The sequence below is a fragment of the Engystomops pustulosus genome, chromosome 3 (genome assembly GCF_040894005.1).
Source record: "Engystomops pustulosus chromosome 3, aEngPut4.maternal, whole genome shotgun sequence".
NCBI lineage: Eukaryota > Metazoa > Chordata > Amphibia > Anura > Leptodactylidae > Engystomops > Engystomops pustulosus.
In genome coordinates this window covers 89,461,673-89,482,292 of record NC_092413.1, presented here as the reverse complement: position 1 = coordinate 89,482,292, position 20,620 = coordinate 89,461,673, and the positions used below count along the sequence as shown (strand labels likewise).

Sequence of the window (20,620 nt, the reverse complement as noted above, 5' to 3'; positions counted from 1 at the left end):
CTCCTGTAGTGCAAGTGATGGAGCATGAAAAAACTATACTGCTCCTGGAAAGTGTAGATTAGAGCAGAGTTTGCAGGAATCTATGATTTGCAAGCTACATTTTCTCTAGGGAAAGGACAGCCACTCAGCAACAGCCAATAGGTACAGACGACTACCCTCCAAATTCTGTCTGTCTGTATTGCTATGCATACAACCACAGCTTCAGGTGCGTCCTGATTGGAGTGGTGCCTCTTAAGCTCCACCCACTCAAGGCCTGCCTCAGAATTTTTCGGCTTCAGGGGATTTTCTTTTCATTAGAGATTTTTGTAGTTATTTTATAATAGTTTTATATGTAATGAACAAGCTTGGTTCTAAATTATTTTCCCATTGGTACATGTATGTTTACCATTTATAAGAAGATAATCCTCCGTAAAATTACAGTATTTAGGAGCTTGTAATGAGATAAAAAATGTATGGAATGACCAGCTCTTGCAGTCATCACACTTCCAATCTTTATGGACTAATGTGCCTTTGTTAAGCCAACAATTAGAATAAAATTCAACCGCTGTAACCAGAATTTTGTTATACCCGCATAATAGTGTATTACAAGAGAGTATTGGTAGGCCTGCAACGGGAGGGCGGGGGGCGCTGTTGCTGGATGGCTATCATAGATTCCTAGAAAATCTGCTTTTCACTATAGGAGACCAGCCAGTCAGCACCAGCTAATGGGTAGATCAGTACCTACCCAAATGAGTCCCTAGGACTTCAGTTTGAGTTGGAGAATTAAAAATGTTCTGTCAGGAACCATCATTATTGATAAAAGAGCAAAACAGATAACATTTTATATTTGATTACCTTAAAGGACACCTGTCATCAGGTCTCTGTCACTATTTCTGTCACCTCTACCTGTTGGAGCAGCTCACTAGGATCCATCACAGCCTTTATCTAGTCAATTCATACATTAATCATTACAAAATCATCTTTTCTTTATTATGTAAATGAGGCGGGTCACATGGACAGAGGCAGTGATGTCACTCTTGTTAACCCTCCCCTCCCCCTGCTCATGTCTGTGTGTAATGTATAGTAAAGCATTGCTAGTGTCTGTGCTGCATCTGCTGACATGCTCCATCCTCCTAATACACGTGTGACACGTGCATCAGCTACACAAGTACCTGACATGTTCTGCTATAACATGGCTGCCTGGAGCTGTTGTATCTCTCCTATACACACACACATGCACACACAGGCTGCAGGGGGCATGGCCACCAGCACCAGGATGTATATCATTATACAGCCTCACATAATTATACAGGCTGTCAGTCAAGCACTGGGGGTGTGGCTGGGCCTCCCATTCATGAATAAGCTGGACAGCTTGAATATGCTAATGACTCATTGGACATTTCACAGGTCATTTGCATACAGCTTTAAGACCTCATTGCTTAGGTTTAGAGGCATGTAGGGGGACAATGAAGGGATAGATGCAGAGCTTTCTAATTGCAGTTTATTAAAATATATTTAGTTTAGTGGGGTTATTTTGCTTGACGGGTTCTCTTTAAGGGCATACAGTACACACAATAGATATATATATACAGAGTATATAGCAGAGTACAAAATACAAGGGTATTTAGTATTTTAGTTACCTTGTGTAACCTTCAAAAATCTATAACTTTTTTTTTTTATTTTGCTCTGTGATGGCTTATTATTTGTATAACAAATTCATAGTGACGGTATTTAATATACCATGCCGTGTACTGGGAAGCGGGAAAAAAAATTCCAAATGGTGAAAAAACGCATTTGCAACGTTTTCTGGAGGGCTCGGATTTTACAGCTTTCACTGTGTGCCACAGTTGACATGTCTACTTTATTCTTTGAGTTGGTGTGATCACGGGGATACCAAATGTGTATAGGTTTTTTATAATGTTTTCATACATTTACAAAAATTAAAACCTCCTGTACAATTTTTTTTTTTTAATTTTGCCATCTTCTGGCGCCAATAACTTTTTCATACTTTGGTGTACAGACCTGTGGGTGGTGTCATTTTTTGCAACTTTTGATTGCATTTTTATTGCTATAACTTTTAGGACTGCGCAACCTTTTGATCACTTTTTATTGATTTTTTTAAATATTTTTCAAAATGGCAAAAAAAAGTGCAACTTTCAAATTTGGGGGCTATTTTCCATTACGGGGTAAAACGCAATGAAAACCCGTTATTATATTTTGATTGGGCATTTTCGGACGCGGGGATACCTTATGTGATTTTTACTGTTTATTAATACAGTTCTATCAGTTCTAGGAAAAGGGGGGTGATTAGAATTTTTAGGGTTTTTTTATTATAATTTTTTTTTAAACTTTCATTTATTTTTACTTTTACTTTTTTTCAGACTCCCTAGGGTACTTTAACTTTATAGTATGGCAGTATATGGGGATTTTCCTCCTCATTCATTACAATGTGCTAATAGCACATTGTAATGAATGGGTTAAAATAAGACAGCCTTGGTACTTCGGGTCGACGGATCGCTGCTCCCCGATGACGTCACGCGGCGCCCATAGCACTGATCGCGGGTGCTACCGGTAAGCCTTTGCTGCAATATGCACCAAAGACTTACAGGCTATGGAGAGGGCCTGACCCACGAGCCCTCTCCATGCATCGAGACCCGGCAAGTCAGGAAGGGGTTAAAGATCCTTCCTGTGCTTTTTGAAGGTGAATTGTTTCCTCAAGCAAAGACCATGGGCACCAGTGGTGTTCTGATTATATTAGGTGCAGACACACCCCTGCACACTCCCAGGCGTGCTTTGAGGACCCTCCTACCTGGTATTAAATCCAGAACCTTTGAGAAGTCAAAGCTTCTGAAGAGGAAATCATAGGGTCAGGGTTCTGGTATCATTGGATCTGGGTCAATCCCTGGATAGCATTCATACCAAACCTGACCCATTTGCTATGGTCTCATTCCAAGATATTTATATCTTGGTGTCCAAGCATGCTAGAACCTAGGGAGTTGGGGCACTATGATACCCGGCCTATCCAGATTCCAAAACTGTATTTGCCCTTCATCTGAGATGGACCAAAACTCTATAACTGTCCATAACAAATATTGGTCTGAGATTTTATAATCCTTTGTCTTTTGGTTTAAAAATTGGAGGGAAGTTTCCTCAAGCCTTTAGGAGTCGCTGTGGCTCCAAAAGATATTAGTTAATAGCTACCCCCTACAGAGCCAGATTCCCTCGGCAGCTTTTGTAGTAGGAGGTTTCCAAGGTCTCATTAACTATACAAGATAAGGCTAGGGGGGAGTAAGGGATATTAATGGCTTGATGAACAACACAAAACCTGGCATGTGAATCTCACTTCTACATGTATGTTCATCACAATATCTGGCATGTGATATCCCCTTGCTCATCACACACACCATAGTCCTCAATGTTTCTTAAAAGTAATACTCTGTAAAACCTTTGTTGTATGTAGTATTTTGTACATCAAATCTTGTGCTCAGAGGGGCAATAGAATGCATATGTAAGTTTTATTGTAAAACTATTGACATGAGCCATCTGTTTTATTTTTTCTTTTATGGAATCTTAACCCCTTAACGCCGAAGCCCTATTTCACCTTCCTGACACGGACCATTTTTTCAAATCTGCCCTGTGTCACTATAAATGGTTATAACTTTGAAACGCTTTAACATATCCAAGGGGTTTTGAAATTGTTGTCTTGTGACACTTTGTACTTCATGTTAGTTGAAAAATTTTGGTGGTATATTTTGCGTTTATTTATGTAAAAAAAAGATATTTGGTAACAATTTGGGAAAATTCTCGATTTTCGAAATTCAAAATGTTCTATTTATCCATACATAGCCACAACAGCAAAAAACTTAATACATAACATTCACCGAATGTCTACTTTATGTGGACATGGTTTTTTATGCATACTCTCATTTATGTAAGATGTTAGGGCTTTGAACGTTATGTGCGATTTTTAATTTTTTCATAAAAACCGCAAAATCCTGCTATTGAGGGACCTGCTCTGGTTTCAAGTCTCTTTAAGAAGCCTAAATAAAAGTAAAACCCCATAAATTACCCCATTATAGAAACTACACTCCTCAACGTACACAAAACAACTTTTATGAAGTTTTTAAACCCTTTAAAGGAAACCTACCACTTGAAGTGGCAGGTTTCAGATGGAAATACCGGGCACCAGCTCAGGGTGAGCTGGTGCCGGAGCTTATTTTTGTTAGTGTTTTAAACCGCGGTATCGTGGTTTAAAACACTTTTTAAACTTTATAGCCGGCGCAGGGAGGTACGCGCTCGGCGCTTACCATGCGCGCGACCGTGCGCGCGGCTACATAGGAAGTGAAGGAGAGCCGCGCGCATGGTAAGCGCCGAGCGCGTACCTCCCTGCGCCGGCTATAAAGTTTAAAAAGTGTTTTAAAACGCGATACCGCGGTTTAAAACACTAACAAAAATAAGCTCCGGCACCAGCTCACCCTGAGCTGGTGCCCGGTATTTCCATCAGAAACCTGCCACTTCAAGTGGTAGGTTTCCTTTAATTGTTTTACAGGGGTTAAAACGAAATCGGATGCAATTTTGAAATTAACATTTTCTTTGGCTAAGTGAATGTGTTTTCCATAAAATGTACGAATTCTCAGTGGATAAAATACTAAAACGCTCCACAAAGTTTGATACACAAACTCTCCCGAGTATAACAGTAGCCCATATTTGGTGGTAACCTGCTGTATGGGCACACGCCAGGGCATCGAAAGGGAACCTGCACCATTCAGAGCAGATTATGCATTATTTTTTTTGCCAATTTGGACATAAAAGGGCTTATTTTTAACATATAATGCACTTTACAAATATTTCATTTTAGTGGGTCATTAGCTTATTGATGATATTTTATTAACTCTTGAATGTATAGAGGAAAAGAAAATAGTCAATTTTGGTTTCACTTCTTATTGTATTTTTTGGGGGTCGTACACCATACACTAAAAATACTATATTCTATGGATCACTATGATTACGGTGATACCTCATTTATATTGTTTTTTAATATATTTTTACAATTTTACTGGATAAAAACTAATATAAAAGAAATCTCATTTGTTTTTATATTGCCATCAGAGATATAACTTTAATATTTTTTGGTTGACAGAGCTGGTTTTGGGCTTATTTTTTACATGTTAAGTTGTCCTTTTCATTGGTACCATTTTGGTGCACATAATATTTTTGGAACAATTCTGTGAAGGCATTTTATGATTTACTTTTTGGCGAGTTTTTCAGGTTTGGTTTTACGGCATTCACCGGGCGGATCCAATAATGTTTCTGAGTTATTGTACAGATTGTTACGGACGCTGCGATACCAAATATGTGGGGTTTTTTGGTGATTAAGACTTTATTAGACGTGTATAGGGAATGTTTGTGTTTAGGGGACTTTTACTTTATTTAATTTATTCTTTTAATTAGAAAAAATGTATTTAGTGTTTTTAACTTTTATTTTTTACTTTTTAACAGGTTAACTTGAACAAGCAATGCTCTGATCGCTTGTTCAAGCTCTTCTTCACCTAACACAGTGTAATCATTCTATCTAATCTCTCTTTTTTCATTAGAAATTTCCAAGTCTCAAAATGATATGACAGATAAATTTTATCTAAGCACAGATTATGGAAAAAGTAAAGATAGAAGAAAGGAAAGGAGAAGTCACTCAGACACTGCCATCCATATAGCAAGTGAGGTATGAATTAAAGGATATATTTAGGCATGAACGTGAACATTTTTACATGTACATTTCCTTCCACTTTACACATTTTTAAACAGGGCCTACAGTTGACCTGATGGACAACACTTTTTTTGCAGTGCGTACGGAAAGTATTCAGACCCCATAAAATTTTTTACTCTTTGTTCCATTGTCGACTATTGGTATGATCAAAAAGTCCTATCTTTCCCTCGTAATAGGGCACCGTATGCCATGTTTCTCTATGGAGAGGGGTGGGGGTGAGCAGCTCTCACACCCGCCTTTCCCGGGCATAGCCTACCACTGATACAAAGATTGATTTTTTTTGGTAAGCGGTATGTGTGGAGAAAACCAGGAACTGCTCATCACATACCACATACAATCCCAACAGGGAAACATGGTAGTGGCAGCATCATGCTATGGGGGAGTTTTTTTAGCTGCATGGACAGGACGACTGGTTGCAATTGAATGAAAGATGAATGTGGTCAAATACAGAAATATCCTGGATGAAAACCTCTTCCAGAGTGCTCTGGACCTCAGTCTGGGTCGAAGGTTCACCTTTCCACAAGACAATGATCCTAAGCACACAGCTAAAATGACAAAGCAGTGGCTTCAGAACAACTCTGTGACCATTCTTGACAGGCCTAGCTAGCGCCCTGACCTAAACCCAATTAAGCAGCTGTAGAGACTTGAAAATGACTTCTACCAATGTTCACCATCCAACCTGAGTGAACTGGAGAAAATCTTCAAGGAAGAATGGCAGAAAAACCTGCTGCATCATTCCCAAGGAGACTCATAGCTGTACTAGTTCAAAAGGTGCTTCTACTCATACTGACAAAGGGTCTGAATACTTATGACCATGTGATATTTCAGCTTTTCTAGTTTAATAAATTAGCAAAAATATCTACATTTCTGTTTTATGGAGTGCAGAGTATACATTAATGAGCATAAAAACGTTTTTGATCTTACCAATTGGCTGCAATGAAACCAAGAGTGAAAAATTTAAAGGGGTCTGAATACATTCCGTACCCACTGTACATCTCCTGATTCATCAAACTGGAAGTGATAATATAATATGCATTGTACATGCAACTTCTGAGCCAATCCCAGGATGCACATGAGTTTGGACTGCTACCGCTAGAACCAAGCAGGCCTTCCATTGGGGCTAAGTATATTTTTTTCCTAATTTTCCCAGTATCAATAAACAATTGGCCTTTCATGTTAGAGTTTGAATGAGCTAGCCTCCATGAACACATATGTGGTTTCCACAGCGCAGTTTATGAGCCGACTGCCCAAACCGCAAAACTCAGAGCAGGTTCTATTTCTCCCCAAGTTTGCACGTGAGTGACCTTCACTTTTCAATGACATGCAAAGTGCAAACAATGGACCACAGATCCATATTTTGTTGGCTTATTTATATTTCAGGATTGTAGCTGGATTCTGAGCAATGGTTTGGGAGATCTCTTCACTGAACACAGCACACCCCCTCCTCTCTGCTCTAGCAGGATTCTGTTTGAATATTACAGCAATTACATAGAGGGGAGTGGAAGGGCTCTGCAGCAGTACATTGAGGAGATCTCACACATCAGTGAGCGCTTCAGATCCAGTTACAATCCTGGAATATAATTGCATTTTTCACAGTCCTACTGGTAATTACAATGCACACAAAGGTATGGTCCTAACACTGTCTTCAGCTTTGTATGGTTAAAACTACTGACAGATTCACTTTAATCTGTCAGCGCCTCTGTAAACTTACCCTGTAAATAATAATTATATAATGCTTTTTAACAGTTGAAAAAGTCCCCAAGTCTACACCAGCTTATTCACAAAGCCAGAGAAGAAGTACATGAAATCAGAAGTGATCCAAGTCAAGAGACAAAGGAAACTGATGACCCAAACAAGACACTTTTCTTTGGAAGTTTGAAAAGGGTACGTATAATTGGATTAGCAGTGAAAATTTGTATACATACAGAATAGTATTTATGCATTAATTAATTTAAAACATTTAGGTATTCAAACCATCAATAAATGAAGAAACTACCCGTGTAGCAATATTAAAATTCATAATAATAAAGAACTTTACTAGTGAAGATTCATTTAGTCATCAAGCACAGACACAATAAACCTTACTCCGTTTCCTCTCCCCTTCCACAGTGCCTTTGTTGAAAAGTGCAGTGCAGGCATCCTTCCAACAGTAACTTCATTCCCCATGACAAACATTTTAAACCTCATAAAACAGTTGAAGTGTTTGCAAGACGATTAAAATTTTTCTTATCTTCAAGAGGTCAAACGCAATTTACTCACTCCGTAGATATTAACGCTTATACAGCCAGCTTCTTTTAGGCCTCAAAAGTCCTATTATGTTTTGTTATTTTTCATCTTCCAAAAGCTATAACTTTTTAATTTTCCCAAACTTAATGAGGGCTTGCTTTTTGCAGGCTGAGACAAGTTTTTTAAAGGCACCACTTGAAGTTTAATTTTATGATGTTCATGGTGTTAAATAAGTAGCATGGTAACTTTATTCTGTGCAACTACAATTCTGCCATTAATTTGGTATATTTTTGTCTATGAATTCTGCTGCAACCTTCCCTGGATCTTTGAAGACTGGCAAACAAGCCATGATAAATTCCTCCAATATGTTTATTTATTTATTTGCTTTTTTTTAGCACGGCGGGCACACGTTGGCCGCCCTGCTCCATAGCAATGCATGGCCCCATATTCTGGGGAAAAATAAGACATGCCCTATCTTTTCCCCGGCCACGGAAGGGCAATGTACGCTCCTGTACAACGCCATGTGCCTATTGCCGTCTATGGGGGGGTGTATATACGGCGTATGTCAGCCGTATATACCGTATATACTCGTGTATAAGCCGAGTTTTTCAGCACAAAAAATGTGCTGAAAAACGTCCCCTCGGCTTATACACGAGTCATATACGAGTTAAAAACACTTAAAAAATAATAAACGTATATACTCAACCTCCGGTGGCCGCGATGTGCAGCGCTGCTCCCCCGATGTCCGCGCGGCTCGTCTTCAGGCTTCCACGCTCGTCTTCTTTCTTGTGCAGGGCGCCGCCATTGTTCTTCGTCATACTAGGCGCCGGCCGAGAGAGAGAGCAATGGCGGCGCCCGGCAGAAGAAAGAAGACGGGCGCGGAAGCCTGAAGACGAGCCGCGCAGACATCGGGGGAGCAGCGCTGCACATCGGGGCCACCGGAGGGTGAGTATATACATTTATTATTTTTTTTAATGCTGGGGCAAGCTGTATACTACTGGGGGCAGGCGTATACTACCGGGGGAAGGCTGGGCTGTATGGTACTGGGGGCAGGCTGTATACCACACGGGGCAGGCTAGGGTGCTGTATACTACTGGGGGCAGTGCTGTATACTACTGGGGGCAGGCTGTATGGTACTGGGGGCAGGCTGTATACCACACGGGGCAGGCTAAGGTGCTGTATACTACTGGGGGCAGTGCTGTATACTACTAGGGGCAGTGCTGTATACTACTGGGGGCAGTGCTGTATACTACTGGGGGCAGTGCTGTATACTACTGGGGGCAGTGCTGTATACTACTGGGGGCAGGCTGTATACCACACAGGGCAGGCTAGGGTGCTGTATACTACTGGGGGCAGTGCTGCATACTACTGGGGGCAGTGCTGCATACTACTGGGGGCAGTGCTGCATACTACTGGGGGCAGTGCTGCATACTACTGGGGGCAGTGCTGCATACTACTGGGGGCAGTGCTGCATACTACTGGGGGCAGTGCTGCATACTACTGGGGGCAGTGCTGCATACTACTGGGGGCAGTGCTGCATACTACTGGGGGCAGTGCTGCATACTACTGGGGGCAGTGCTGCATACTACTGGGGGCAGTGCTGCATACTACTGGGGGCAGTGCTGCATACTACTGGGGGCAGTGCTGTATACTACTGGGGGCAGTGCTGCATACTACTGGGGGCAGTGCTGCATACTACTGGGGGCAGTGCTGCATACTACTGGGGGCAGTGCTGCATACTACTGGGGGCAGTGCTGCATACTACTGGGGGCAGTGCTGCATACTACTGGGGGCAGTGCTGCATACTACTGGGGGCAGTGCTGCATACTACTGGGGGCAGTGCTGCATACTACTGGGGGCAGTGCTGCATACTACTGGGGGCAGTGCTGCATACTACTGGGGGCAGTGCTGCATACTACTGGGGGCAGTGCTGCATACTACTGGGGGCAGTGCTGCATACTACTGGGGGCAGTGCTGTATACTACTGGGGGCAGTGCTGTATACTACTGGGGGCAGGCTGGACTGGCTGTATACTACTGGGGGCAGGCTGGACTGGCTGTATACTACTGGGGGCAGGCTGGACTGGCTGTATACTATAGGGGGCTGGTTGGCTATATACTGGGGGGGGCTGTGACCAATACATTTCACACCCTCGGCTTATACTCGAGTCAATATGTTTTCCCAGTTTTTGGTGGAAAAATTAGGGGTCTCGGCGTATACTCGGGTCGGCTTATACTCGAGTATATACGGTACATCCCCCACATGGCAGTGTGAATGTGACCTTAATGTGTGAAGACTACTTTTAGTGTGAAGGCAGCCTTAGCAATTACTTATATCTAAAGTGGTCATATTCATTAGATAGAAGCAGGTTGAGCACCCAATAAATAAACATTTTTCTGTGGAAAAATTATTCCACAGATTCACACTGGTTCAGATGCATATGCATTGATACATTGTATTAATTATGATTACAAATATCAATTTTCATCATCTACAGATGTATGTATTATTTGTAATATTTATGAAGTTTTCTCATCTTCTCAACTGTCTAATGTTGACTATGTTAGATGTTGTATAGTATTTGAAAATCATGATTGTGTTAACTTTTTCAGTCTAGCATGACAAGCATCAATAGTGTCAGCACTGACGTTGGCAGCATTGACAATGCCAATGTGACTGGAGAAATAGAACTTGCAATCACATACAACCAGAAGACCTGCACGCTGGAGATCCTGATCAAAGCATGTAAAAACTTAGCTCATGGGGAAGAGAAGAAGAAGAAATGCAATCCGTAAGATGTATCCTATTTTATATAGGAAATTATTTTTCTCCATTTCTTGATCCATATAAATGTAAATCAAAAGTAATATAAAGGTTGGACAGTTTTCAAAATTGAATCAATAAAAATGTCATCTTATCCGCAAAAAACAACATCTTAAATAACTACATACCAAAGTATGAAAACAAGTGTCAGAATATGGCAATGCAAAGAGAATTTCTTTTTGTCAGTTTTAAACATTTTTTAGAGGTATTCTGACAAAACTATTTAAATTTGATCAGTTTCCCAGTAAATTACAGACAATTTAACAAGCCCTCATACACAGGGGCTTAACTAGGAGAGGCTGGGCCCCATAGCAGATTTCTCCATGGGGCCCCTTTTGCCCTAACACTTAGCGTCCGATATATTGGATGCTGAGCCCTGGACACTAGAATCATAACACATGGGTCTTCAGCTAACTAACAGTAAAAAAAACTATTCAATAATAAATAAATTAATAAAAATGCCCCAAATCCACATTAACAGATAAAATGACATATAATGTGAAAAAGTTCAATATCATAACACCATCCCCACACATATAGTATCACCACTTTCGTAATAATTCGTAGAATAAAAATGAATCATTTCTGAACCCACAAGATGAACGCTGTTAAAAACCCACCAAAAATTCTGATTTTCACCTATTTCATCCCACAAAAAAGTGATAAAAAAAGTATATTCTCTAGAATGATAATTGTGCATCCACATCATCGTACTGACTTATAGAATAAAAATTAGAAAAGTCAGAAAAATTTTGCTTTTCTAGTCCTCCACCCCCAAAAAAGTTAATAATTTTTCAACAAACTCATGGCCCCACTAACAGAAAAACTTTAAAATGTATAGCCTACAAAAGGGGGACAATGAGGAAACTGAAAATCCACTACATTCTATAGCAGTGGTGGCGAACCTATGGCACGGGTGCCAGAGGCGGCACTCCGAGCCCTTTCTTTGGGCACCCGGGCCATCTCCCCAGCGCACCAGACATGACTCAAAGAATCTTTCTGCAGTTCCATGCAACTTAAAAGATGCTGCTTTCAGTCATATATTAAAGTGATTCTTCGCTACTTGGGACTTTAGGGAGGGAGAATGAGTGGACAGGGCCGAATAATCTTTAGAGGACCTCCTGCCGGCCCCACAAATTTCTGTGTACAGAGGGACATCGGAAATTTTCCAGATTTATTCTGTGTTGCTGTCCCCTGGAGGCCAATTTGATTGAAAGTTGTTAAAAACAGGGAGCAATAAGTTACTGCTTAAATTTTTGGTTGGCACCTTGCGATAAGTAAGGGGGGTTTTGGGTTGCAGTTTGGGCACTCGGCCGCTAAAAGGTTCGCCAACACTGTTCTATAGGATAAAACTGGCACTTCTTCCCTTCTGCAGGAAGTAACATCCACACGGGTGTCTCCGTACTCGGGAGAAATTGCATAACAAATTGTGGACCGAGTAATCGCACATGCGCACCTCAGAGGACGCGGAGGTGCGCATGCGCGATTACTCAGTCCACTATCGATCTCCGGTGCATGCGCCACTTTTCCCGGGCAGTAGGATCCTCTTTGTGCGCAGCCGCAGGCATGGCCTACCCAAGAGTTACAACGCTCCTCATGTAATTTACTTCTGATATCATTATTAATTTTAATCCTAATATTATACACCTTTAGATCCTCTCTGTTCTTACATGCACATCATTTCTCTTAACTGGATTGGGTGTTCCCTAAACCTCTCCCCTATTAACTTAATGAGTTTGGCCTTTTATATCTGCTGATCTGAGATTGTTGTTACATGTCCATTTTTTAGTCAGAAGAAGAGAACCTTCCCGAAACGCGTCATTTTTTTGGACAAAAATATCTTTATTGTATTTTATTTCTGTAGCTGTTTTAGCAATTTATTTTGCTCTTTGTTTTATCCTCAATAAATGTCCATTGTGTGAGTAGAATCAGTCAACAATCTTCTGGTGTAGACCCTCCACCGGTTAAGGCCGTCCAGCGCCCCATACCATTAGCCCCAATTTTTATCATTTTTTCTGAGTACATAACCACGGGGGCAGTATGGTACTGGTCAATCCTCAAGTTTACAAACTGTGTTACAGATATACAAGAAGAAGTCACAGACTATCCCAAGGGACAAACAATGCTGGATTTCTCAAGTAATGCACATAGAAGATAATGGGGCAGATTTATCAAGTGTCTGAAAGTCAGAATATTTCCAGTTGCCCATGGCAACCAATTACAGCTCAGCTTTCATTTTACCAGTGCTCATGAATATTTTAAAGGGGAGCTGTGATTGGTTGTCATGGGCACCTGGAAATATTCTGACTTTCAGACAGCTTGATAAATCTGCCCCAATGAGTCCAAAGTATCCCACCCAGATCTCACACAATCCGCTTACCCTGATTCGGGGTAGTGTCCAATGGTACCCCCAACGAATTCATAAAATAATGTATTCTTCCCCCTTGATGAATGAAATGATAGCTTATTTATGGGTGCATGACACATTATATAATTTATTATAGAGCTATGAAATATAAGATTTTTTTGTGTACTGGAGAAGAAAGAAAAAAAACCTGCAGTTAAAAGAACAAAATTGTAGACAGTTCACTTTCTTCTTGTCTAGCAGGATTGAAAATGCCACTTACAGTACACATTTTCCATGACAGGAATGGTTCCAGCAAATGGCACCAAAATAAGGGTTACAACAACAAATTCTAATTTTTCAGGTGCTTCTATTTATTTAAAGATGTAGAATAAACATAATTTTGAAACCTCTATATGTTGGCATAAGCTAGAACTATCAAGGAAAAATTTTCACTATGAAAAATAATACAATTTATTAATGAAATGTATTATTTATTGTGCCCTACTGTACCACTACACTTGTATGTAGAAGTTTCTTTTGATCAAATGGAGGCAGACCACTTCTGGAACCTTTGCACTGGGCAAGTGGCGCATATTTTTGCATATGTGGTATTTCTGTAGCCAGTGTTTTGGCACCAAAACAGTGTATTCTGCTAATGGTCTGCATTTCTGTCTCAGAACTTTTGGTCTTATAGAACTTCTTTTAGTCCTCTGGCTGCTTCTACCAAATCCAAATAGTTTTATTTATCCCCTGTGTTGTTTCTTTTTTATTCTAGGTATGTTAAGACTTACCTGCTTCCTGATAAATCTCCAAGCAGTAAAACAAAAACCAGTGTTAGGAAAAATACAGTTGATCCATCATTTAATGAATGTTTAAAGGTAAACTGCACATCAAATTTTTTTTTGTAATATACAGGCAGTCCCCGGGTTACGTACAAGATAGGGTCTGGAGGTTTGTTCTTAAGTTGAATTTGTATGTAAGTCGAAACTGTATACTTTATCATTGTAGATCCAGACAAAAAAAAATATGGCCCCAGTGACAATTGGAGTTTAACCTCTTAACGCTCAGCGTCCGATATATCGGACGCTGAGCTCAGTGACTTAGCGCTCAGCGTCCGATATATCGGACGCTGAGCCGATGCCGGTTCAGCTCAAAATTTGAGCCGAACCGGCATCGAGAAACACGGGGTGCCGGCTGTGACTGATAGCCGGCACCCCAGTGTAACACCCGCGATCGGAGTTGTCTCTGATCGCAGGTGATTAACCCGTTAAATGCCGCGGTCATCGCGACCGCGGCATCTAACATGCATCTGGGGGGTCTTTCCCCCACGATCGCCCCCCCCGAATCATTTTCGGGGGGCACCGATCATTGCTACGGTATCACTGGGGTCCGATCTGGACCCCAGTGTTACCTGCAGGAACTGCCGGTAAGATGGCGTCTGTGACGTCATCTTACTGGCAGAGTGCCACCCTATGCAAGTGCATAGGCTGACACTGATAATGCCCTGCAATACATAAGTATTGCAGGGTATTATTATGAACAAGCAATCAGATGATTGCTTGTTCATTTCCCATGGTGGAAAAATTGAAAAAGTAAAAAAAAAATTATTCAATAAAAAAATAAAGTAATAAATCACCAAAAATGCCCAAAAGCCCCAAAACATATAAAGAGACATATAACTAAAAAAAAAGTCTAAATCATAACACAAACCCCACATATATAGTATCACCGCGTCCGTAACAACCCGTAGAATAAAAATAAATAATTATTGAACCCGCACGATGAACGCCGTAAAAGAAAACTGTTATAAACCCTCCAAAAATTATGATTTTTACCTATTCAATCCCACAAAAAATGCTATAAAAAGTGATCAAAAAAACATATGTACTCTCGAATGATACTGGTGCAAAGTACAACGTGTCCCGTTGTACAAGCCATCAACCAGCTCCGTAGCCAAAAACGTAACAAAGTTATGCCACTTGGAAGATGGCAATACAAAAATAATAGATTTTTCCCCACAATAGGGTTTTATTTTACAAATTTAGTAAAACGCAAGAAAATATATTCGTGTCTGGTATCCCCGTTATCGTATCGACCCATAGAATGAAGATAATATGATTATTAGTCTATACGGTGAACACCACAAAAAAAAAAAGTAAAAAAACCAGTAGAGAATTGATGCTTTTCTACTCCTGCTCTCAAAAAGAAGTTCCTAAATTTTCAACAATAGGTGATACCAACCCCAAAATGGTAACATTGGAAAAAGCATCTCATCCCGCAAAAAAAATGCCATCACATGGCCCTAATAGCGCAAAAGTGAAAATTTTACAGCCTTCAAAAGAGGCCAATGAGGAAAGTAAAATCCTGGCAGCTGCAGGGTGCTCCTTCCCTTCTGCGCCTCACTGTGCGCCCATAAAACAAGTCACGGCCACATATGGGGGGTCTCTGCACTCGGCAGAAATTGTAGAACAAATTGTATGGTGGGTTTTGTATTTTTATCTTTTGGAAATGTGTAAATTTTAGGGCTAAATGAACGTATAACCGGCACAATTTGACTATTCTAAATTTCGCCTCCATTTTGATGTAATTACTATGAAGATCTCAAGGGGTTAACAATCTTCGTAAAATCTGTTTCTGATAGCTTGAGGGGGTGCAGATTTGAAATTGGGTTGGTTATATGGGGGGTTTTGATGCTAAATATGTAAATTTTCATTCAAAACTGTATTTATCCCCAAAATAGTCAATTCTGAAAATCCGGAAAAGCGATATTCGATTTGTAAGCCGGTGACATCAAAATAAATTATCCAGACATTTCAAAAATTATGAAAATGTAAAGTAGACAAATGGGAAATGTTATTCAGCAACTTATTTAGGTGGTAAATCTATCTGCCTGAAAACGCAATGATTTCAAATTTCAAAAATGGCAAATTTTTCAGAAAATTCATCATGTTTTCTTTTTTTTTGTAAATAAACGCAAAACTTATCAGCCAAAATTTACCACTAAAATGAAGTACAACATGTGGGGAAAAAACAAACAAACAATCTCAGAATCGCTTTGATAAGTAACAGTGTTCAAAAGTTATAACCATATAAAGCGACGCATGTCAGAATCCAAAAAATGGGACTGAGCCTTAAGCTGTAAAATGGCTGCGTCCTTAAGGGGTTAAACATTTTTTGCTGTAATGGGACCAAGGATTATCAATAAAGCTTCATTGCAGACACCTTACAGCTGATCATTGCAGTCTGGGACTATAGTAAAGCATTCAGAAAGCTTCCCCAGAGGTCAGAGGGGTCTGTCTGTAACTATGGGTTGTCTGTAAGTCGGGTGTCCTTAAGTAGGGAACCGCCTGTACAGGCAGTCCCCGGGTTACGTACAGGATAGGTTCTGTAGGTTTGTTCTTAGGTTGAATCTGTATGTAAGTCAGAACTGTATATTTTATAATTGTAACCCCAGACAAAAAGTCTAATACAGCCTCATACTATATGATACCATAGGAAAAATTTTTATACACAGTGTCTAGTCATATTTTACTGTATACACTACCTGCCAGAATGTATGTGTCAGAGAGGGAGTACAGAGAATGGAGAAGACATAGCACACAGAAGTAGAATGATGGACCTGCTGCTTCTTCCTGTAATTACTGAGCAGAAACCAGAACTAGTGCATAGCTAAACCCCTCACCCATCTGGGACCCCTCAGTCCCTACACTGCATCTCAGTTCCCTTCTCTTTCACTCTATGAATGGTTCTTAGCAACCAGGCTGATGGGAGAGGACTGAGTCCTTGCTCATATTTTGTAGTTTTATTCTGTCTTGTATTTTGTACATGTTCCATGACAGTCCCTCTAGTACAGGTTCATTATTTAGTCTGGTAGCCTCTTTAATGGCTTTTCGGTGTTATCTATCTCCTCTGCGTATTCAGACATGAATACTGTACATGAACATGGTTCTGTTGAAAGAAATGGAAATATGTCCTATGTTTGTGCTTGAAGAAGGTGATGTCTTGCACAGATCCAACACAATAAAAAAAGGAACATCAGTTTACTACATTAGGTAACATACTGCTAAATATTCTTTGTGTGCAGTATACAGTTGACCGCTCACAGCTGGAGACAAGAACTCTTCAGATATCAGTGTGGCATGCTGGCAGACTGAAGAGAAAAGTTTTCCTAGGAGAAGTGTTTATTCCATTGGAATTTTGGGATTTTGAGGACAATTCAACAAAATCATTTGCTTGGTACCAGCTGAAAGCAAAGGTATGATACAGTAATATACAGTATTGTTATTTTTCCCTATAGGGTACCAACTTGACTCAACTTTTGCACACATTGGGGCTCATTTACTAAGGGTCCGAACGCTGCACTTTTGACGGGTTTCCCGAATATTTCCATTTTGCGCCAAATTGCCCCAGGATTTTGGCACACCCGATCGGATTGTGGTGCATCGGTGCTGGCTTAAAAACCGATAACCAAAGTTATCTGGTAGGAGGGTCAAAGAGGCTACTGGGGAGTGGAGTAGCCGCGCCGTGTAGCCTCAGCTCCGGCAACTCCACACCCCATTAGCCTTTTACAAAATGTACATATTAGCGAAATAAAAGTTAGTAAAATATTGTGGGGATGTGAGGATTAGCCCTTAAAAGGGCTATCCTCACATCCAATAGATGCACCTACCCCCCCATCTACCTTCATAGGTAGGTTCCCTATAACACTAAACCTAGAAAGTGAATGTTTTGAGCATCTCAGAGAAAGGCTACAGCAGGCAGATGTATAACTTTACTGAATGTTCCCCTCATTAAATAACTTGTCCAAAGTAGCTAATGTAAGCAGCATCAGATTACTTCATAATAGCTGGACTTATCCAGACACTCCTGTCTATGGTATTATGCTAGCAGCAACAGAGGCTCAGTGATGGAGAGGGGAGCCTTTGTGCTCCAGAAGCCATTGGCAGCCATTGAGCCAGGCGATCAGCTGTTACATCAGTAGTTCCACCATTGACTTGGTGTAACAACATACTGTTAGTAAATTTACATGGCTACAGTATCCAAAGAGAATTCTTAAGATAACCTATAACTTAGCACAATATGTAAGAAATTGTTAAAATAGACAAGACAATACATGCAGCTTATATTAATACAGCAGTAGAAGACAGACAGAGAATATTTAATACATTCACAAGACAAAAAACCCATGAAAACAAATACATGGGGCTTGACTTTCCACCACCACCAAATGTAATGTTTTCTGTTTTTAAAAACATAATTAAAAAATTTTATTTTGTAGCCAAAAAGGACTGAAGATCTGACATTACAATATCACGGAGAACTGTGTGTGAGACTCAGGCTTGAAATACCCCCATTTTCTAGAACGTTTCTGTATGAGAATTTACCAGATGGTAAGAAATTTGAGGCTATAAAAATATTATTTTCTTGTATTGTAGAATCCGTTTTATTAACCACTGTTCATGATGCAGGTACAGATGTAAGGCATTTTGAAGTGGTCCAGCTCCATGTTGTAATAAAAAGTGCCAGCAACTTGTCATTGAGACCAGATGGTTTTTTGAGCCCTTTTGTCAAAAGGTACATTGACATCTAAGATTTCGAATTTTATACAAGATTCAGCTACAAATAACAGTGTGTTTCTTGATTTGACCAGTTGTCTTGTTCTGACAAATAAGCAAGAAGTAAAGCAAAAGACTCCAGTGCTGAGAAGACAACCCTGTCCAGAATGGAATCACACAATGATTTATAATATAACTAATCCAAGTGATCTCAGAAAGTCTAGGCTGGACCTCACTGTATGGGATCAAGGCTTGAATGAGCGATTTCTTGGCGGAGCCACATTGAGCACAGGTAGAGTATAATCATTCCTGACATTTACCCACAAAAGTAGGGAGATACATGGAGGGAGGTATAAAGGCCAAAGCACTATTATATTAACAACATTTACAAGTTCATCTGAAATCTCTGATTTTGAGTTCTATTTTGGAAATAATCTACCTTTTATTAGTATATGATTCCTATTGATTTGACCATAACTTTATATATGAATAATATATTTTATATTTTTAATAGTTCATCAACACAATCTGTGCAATGTCAGCCATGAGAAAAAATTATATATTCATCACATGAACAGTTTATAGAACACCCTCTTTCTAACTGTGGCAATGAGCCTATACATAGATATTGGGTTGCTAAATGTGGTGTGAACTGGTCACAAAGAACTTTAAGACTTGTAGGCATAGTATATGTTACCTGTTGTAAGAATTTATAAGTTTATGAGAATTGGTGTGAAATAAACAATTAGGGGTGAGATGGACCATTTAGACAATTGATTATATATACTAACCATATACTATCCCTATACTAGGGATACTCTAGTCATACTCTAATCAGTTTACTTGTTCTGAAGATCAGCAGCTAATACCGAGGGGGTCTTGCCATTGGCTGCTTTTCATTCCCCCTGTAGTATCAGATGCAATCTTCTTAAGCCATGGCCATCTGAGTAATACTATAAATAGACTTGGTCTGCAGGGTCTATGCTATGACTAAAAAGGGTCCCAAATGAAGACATAACCTCAGAAAATTTTTTAGCATGACTTGTATGCCAGTTTACTATGCACAACCAGGAATTGTGACTATTTACCCCCTTACATCTACAAGTAGGTGAGGAGGGGTGAGAAGAGTCTGTTCCTGTTGACCACAGGGTAAAGCACAATTCTATGGCAGGTGTGGCAGGCAAGAGCCTCCTGATATATCTGGCGTGGCTTACCTGTGATGCAGCCAAATCTACTGCTGCACCCGTTTTCATCTTTCTAAGCTGTTTTTCTATAAAAAATGACTGTGTGATAATTGTGATAGGTGAAGTGGAAGAACACACTGAGGGGAAATAAGACTGGCATTTTGAACGCCAGTCTGAAATTCCCCCCTCCGGTGACGCCTGTATGTACTAAGAAGCTCCAGCTGCTTAGTAAATACGAGTGCAGACCAGACCTGAACTGGCAGAGTTTTCTACTATAGTCTCTGCTGTTTAACCAAATTTCACGCTCCCCGCTCCAATATGCCCAAAGTGGTATTCTGGGAGTAGATTCATGTACCTTATCTTCCATAAAACTGGGTGTAAAAAGAAATGAGTGCACCGACAGACCATTCTTGTATACGTCCTGTATAACTGCACTCTGTGTCCAGAAGGCCCTACATGAGTAGGAATATGGGAGCTATTATACCCCATTTAAATGAAAACTACCACTTACTTCATTTATCATAGACAAAAAATAACATTTATCCTTATGTTAATGACACTGAAGGGCTCTGGGGAACATTGTCAGAACCCCTCCGGGCTCCAGCATCACTCCACCGCAGCACTTCTGAACCTGTTCGCTGTCCCCCCTTTTCTGCTGTCTGTTTTCAACGGGAAGGGAGGGCCGGAGGAGGCAACTAGCGGGTTAGAAGTGCATGTCGGGTGCTTAACACTTTAACATAAA

The 20,620-nt window shown here is 40.3% G+C and overlaps 1 protein-coding gene across 3 annotated transcripts in view; it reads left to right on the top strand.

The window, feature by feature from the left end:
• Positions 1–20,620, top strand: part of SYTL3 (synaptotagmin like 3) — a 41,424-nt gene that overhangs the window by 17,909 nt on the left and 2,895 nt on the right. For all 3 annotated transcript variants that reach the window (XM_072141373.1, XM_072141371.1, XM_072141374.1), the window contains 8 exons: positions 5,574–5,698; positions 7,490–7,627; positions 10,582–10,760; positions 13,915–14,017; positions 17,224–17,394; positions 18,418–18,529; positions 18,608–18,713; positions 18,790–18,986. In XM_072141373.1, the coding sequence (XP_071997474.1) occupies positions 5,574–5,698; positions 7,490–7,627; positions 10,582–10,760; positions 13,915–14,017; positions 17,224–17,394; positions 18,418–18,529; positions 18,608–18,713; positions 18,790–18,986 (1,131 nt within the window). The remainder of the gene's footprint in view (positions 1–5,573; positions 5,699–7,489; positions 7,628–10,581; positions 10,761–13,914; positions 14,018–17,223; positions 17,395–18,417; positions 18,530–18,607; positions 18,714–18,789; positions 18,987–20,620) is intronic.